Source organism: Limulus polyphemus, unplaced genomic scaffold, assembly GCF_000517525.1.
Source record: "Limulus polyphemus unplaced genomic scaffold, Limulus_polyphemus-2.1.2 Scaffold40, whole genome shotgun sequence".
Lineage (NCBI taxonomy): Eukaryota > Metazoa > Arthropoda > Merostomata > Xiphosura > Limulidae > Limulus > Limulus polyphemus.
Genome location: NW_013665650.1, coordinates 273,071 through 277,190, shown reverse-complemented (window position 1 = coordinate 277,190; position 4,120 = coordinate 273,071). Strand labels below are relative to the sequence as shown.

Sequence of the window (4,120 nt, the reverse complement as noted above, 5' to 3'; positions counted from 1 at the left end):
AGTTTTTTATGTGGTAAAACTCTCAAATGAATGTCGTTTTTCTGTGGGATAGTTTTTTATGTGGTAAAACTCTCAAATGAATATCGTTTTTCTGTGGGATAGTTTTTTATGTGGTAAAACTCTCAAATGAATCTCGTTTTTCTGTGGGATAGTTTTTATGTGGTTTTTTTTGTTTGAAGTTAAGAACAAAGCTCTGCCCACCACGGGTATCGAAACCCGGTTTCTAGCGTTGTAAGTCCGCATACATACCGCTCTGCCACTGGGGGGCTTTTTATGTGGTAAAACTATCAAATGAATCTCGTTTTTCCAAGTCTAGACTCCTGCCTGAATTATGGAAAGACTTTGCACTACCATAAAGAGATTTAACAATACTAAGTGTTTGGTTCCTATCGTGGGTGAATAATGAAGTAATATACAAATCCCGTATGTGGGCTTTTCCTAAATACAAATGTAAGAAAATAATGTTTCCCTTTCGTAACTAATAGAATTAAAAGCGAACGAGAACCATTTTTGTCTACTTCTTTGTTGAACTGAATTGTAAGTAAAATCCCATTTATAGAGTCGTCAAAGGGCTCTACCGATTCTGGATCAGAAAACCTATAAATGTGTCATCAAGGAAGTATGTAAAGCAGTTGATAGTACCCTTTGTTGTACTCTAGTCATTAATTATTTTTTTCCGAAATGGTGCAACAGGGATGCCTCAATATTGAAAATTAGGAAAAGTAATTTTAATAATGTGGACCCTACTTCACAATGAAGATAACTTCAAATATGCTATTATTCTATAAGGCTTTTTTTTTCTGTAACTGGTTCTTTAGTGAATAAAAATATTTTAAGAAATTAAGCGTGATGTGACGTGACACACACTGGCTTTTATATAGGTTAGATACTTATATTCTTTGATGGGTTTGATTGTGACCTGTATGCTTTATGATGCTGAGTTAACTTAGTGAAACGTAGCAAACTAACTTAATTTCTCTTACCTTAAAGTTTATACATGTTTAACTTTCAGATCGGCGAGGAATGTTTCTATGACCTCTGTTAACAGACAAGATGGAAATAATGATGACTGATGTGCAGTATTTTAATATTTAGACTAAGTTGCTTGGTCATACCTGTAATTCGTACAACAAGACTGACAAAAATATTAAACAGTCAACCACACTGAACTTAATGGATACTATATAATCTAATCTCTTAATGCTTACCAGGACACAATTTAAAACATTCAGTCTTCGTATAAGTAAAATTCCGACTTACATATTCGGGTTCGAATGATTCAAACAAATGAAATATCAAAAAAAAATTAAGAAAAGAGAGTGTTTAGCTTACTCACTTTGACCTTCGTCTTCACAATTAATTTCATAGGAGTTGCATGTTCTTGCGCACAATACATATTGCTACATCCGCACTCCTTTAAGGAGTAAAAAGAATAAACATTCATGTCTATATTTTGCAATGAAAATGTACAAATTTTAACAAATAATTTTAGTGTATTTACAATATATTCAAGGCAGATGTGGAAGAACATTAAGAAATGATGTTCATTATACTTGAGTACTGCTAATGTCAAAAATTCACTAACACCTTTCTCTAAAGACAAATGGAGATATAGAAATAGTTCTTTTTTTACAGTACAACTGCAATGCAAAGAAAGCACTATTAACATTAGCCAATTCATGTATTTCTTTTAAGTAACGAGTTGAAAGTCGAGTTAATTCTAGCATTTCTTTATATAAAAGGATAAATTACTTTTTACGCAATAACAATAGGGATAAGATGAATTACCAACAATTAAATCTACTCCTCTTCGTTAATTTCTAATTGTTGTGTCGGAGAATTATTGCTATCTATTCTTTGTTCTGCTATTTCGTTTTCTAGCATTGCTCGCACTGTTGAGTCTGAAGAGCAGGTTCGTGGTGAAAGAGACTTTGTCTTCGACTTTCCGTGAACGCTTTTTCTCTTGAAGGATCCATGATGACTGCAAATGCGTTTGAAATGTTCTGAAGAATTCTGAGATCCTTTCAAAGGTTTGAACTCTAAGCTAAAGCTATTTTCAGGTTTTGAAAATGGGGTTGGGCTACTGGGAGACCCAGAGTTATGGGCAAAATGACTTAATAGTTCTGTCATTTGCTCATCTATGCGAGTCATTTTATTGCTTATTTTTCTAATTTCAGTTCTGAGATCCACTCGCAAGTCTACCAGGTTAGCTACAATCTGCTGATAATCTGTATTCGAGATGCTACGAGGGGCAAATATTTCACCGCTAAAGTTACCACTGTCGTCATTAGATTCTTTGTTAATAGATATCTGATCTTCAACATGAAGATTTCTTTGGTAACCGTTTATATTGCTATGAGTATTATCACTGGGATGTCCATAAATAAATGACTCCGCGTTTTTTCGTTTAGGAGTAGCCTGGTGGGAATCTGGTTCACTAACTTCTTCAATCGTTTCCTGACGACTACCCAGGATCTTGGACCATTTTCCAAGCCCTTTATTTGCTATTCCCGATACTGGCTTTGAGTCTTTAGCTACAAAAGGAGGTTCATTCTTTTTTGCCGTAACTTCTCCTCCTTTAGTAGACGTTTGACTTCCAGAGCTAACCTCGTTTTCTTTATTATTCTTTCCTTCGTGATCACTGCTGACTACTTTCAAAGCACCCCATTTTGTAGTTCTTTCTGGCTTTTCTACTCTTTCCCCAGCTTCGGAGATACTAAATACTTTAATTGTAGAATTTTTACATTTTTCTCCTCCGTTTTCATTAATGGTGGCTGAGGAACGCTCTCCCTTTTCCACGTCAGGTGCAGGTAATGCTCCCACTTGATTGGCACTAGGTGGTGACTTTTCTGGACCGTTCTTCTTGAATCGGTTGAACAGTTTCCGAACCAAGTGATCCTGAGAGAGGTCTTGGGAAGGTTCATTCTTTCGTCTGTCCGCCAATTCTTTCTCCCTCTTAACGTCAGCTACCTTACGAAAGATCAACTAGGAAAATAATGCAAAGCGTAAAGTTTATAGAAAAATAGTTACATAATAGCTATAAACGTAAAAATATTAAACCTCTAAAATATCACCAATATAAATTACAAAGGAAATCACAACCAAAGCAGCATAGAAAATATCTTATACTAGCAGATGCCTGTTGAAACAATTCAACGATGATTTTTCCTAAAAATAGTGATGAATAAATATAACATGTGCAGCAACCCAATCCCTCGAATCGGAGCGTATACGCAATATGATTGTCCTGTGTTCCGTTTACAACTGTCTTTTGTCATTTAAGCAAAGGAGGCTGAATATAATGAACTGTTGACAAAAATATTTTTTTTTCGATCCAGTAGGTGCATCCAGCACAACAAAGCGTTCAGTCTTGCTAAGTAGCCGCTGGGATTTTTTTCCGTTGGATGCCACCATTTCTTGTCATTTTACTGAGCGCAAGGAAAGACCGTTATGGAAGTGAGCACATTTTGACATTGTCATTTCTATAAGAAGCATCGAAGGGGATATAGTCAGTTTAATTCAAATCAAATTTATTCGACATGGTATAATAATATCATGCATGCATATAATACCGACATGAAAAAAACAACAAGAATAACAACAAATATACTCAAACGAATATAATACCGACATGAAAAAAACAAAACAAGAATAACAACAAATATACTCAAACACGTTCTTCTCTCTATGCGATATTCGAAAATATTTCTTGCAATCTGTCGACGGAGAAAGTCTCCTTTTTCGTGAAAAGTCCTCACAAAAAGAAACATTTTTGTTCTTAATAAGTTTTTTCTCAAATTGACCTTTCAGCACTGACGGATTGATGTTGAATATCAATATCAAATTTTAGGAAATGCAAAAAATTACTAACTTTCCTGTAATTTACTCTTGAAAATAAGCGTTTTGGTATATAATGTTTTGTACGATTAACCGTTCAGGAGATACAGAGCGTGACAGACAGACATTTTGCTGTAATATATATATATATATGAGTTGGTGAAAACTTTGTGGTTACAATAATAAAATAAAAATTGAGTTGATATTGTGTGTAAAGCCTCTAAAGCAAAAAAAAAAAATTATCCGAGTTCTTATATAAAACATTGTATCTAGTTTTGAAATA

At 34.3% G+C, this 4,120-nt stretch overlaps 1 protein-coding gene across 1 annotated transcript in view; it reads right to left on the bottom strand.

Moving 5' to 3' along the window:
- Positions 1-1,800: 1,800 nt before the first annotated feature.
- LOC106461620 (potassium voltage-gated channel protein eag-like) overlaps positions 1,801-4,120 on the bottom strand; it is a 143,173-nt gene continuing 140,853 nt past the window's right edge. The window contains exon 10 of the mRNA XM_013921462.1: positions 1,801-2,985. Coding sequence (XP_013776916.1) covers positions 1,801-2,985 — 1,185 coding nt within the window. The remainder of the gene's footprint in view (positions 2,986-4,120) is intronic.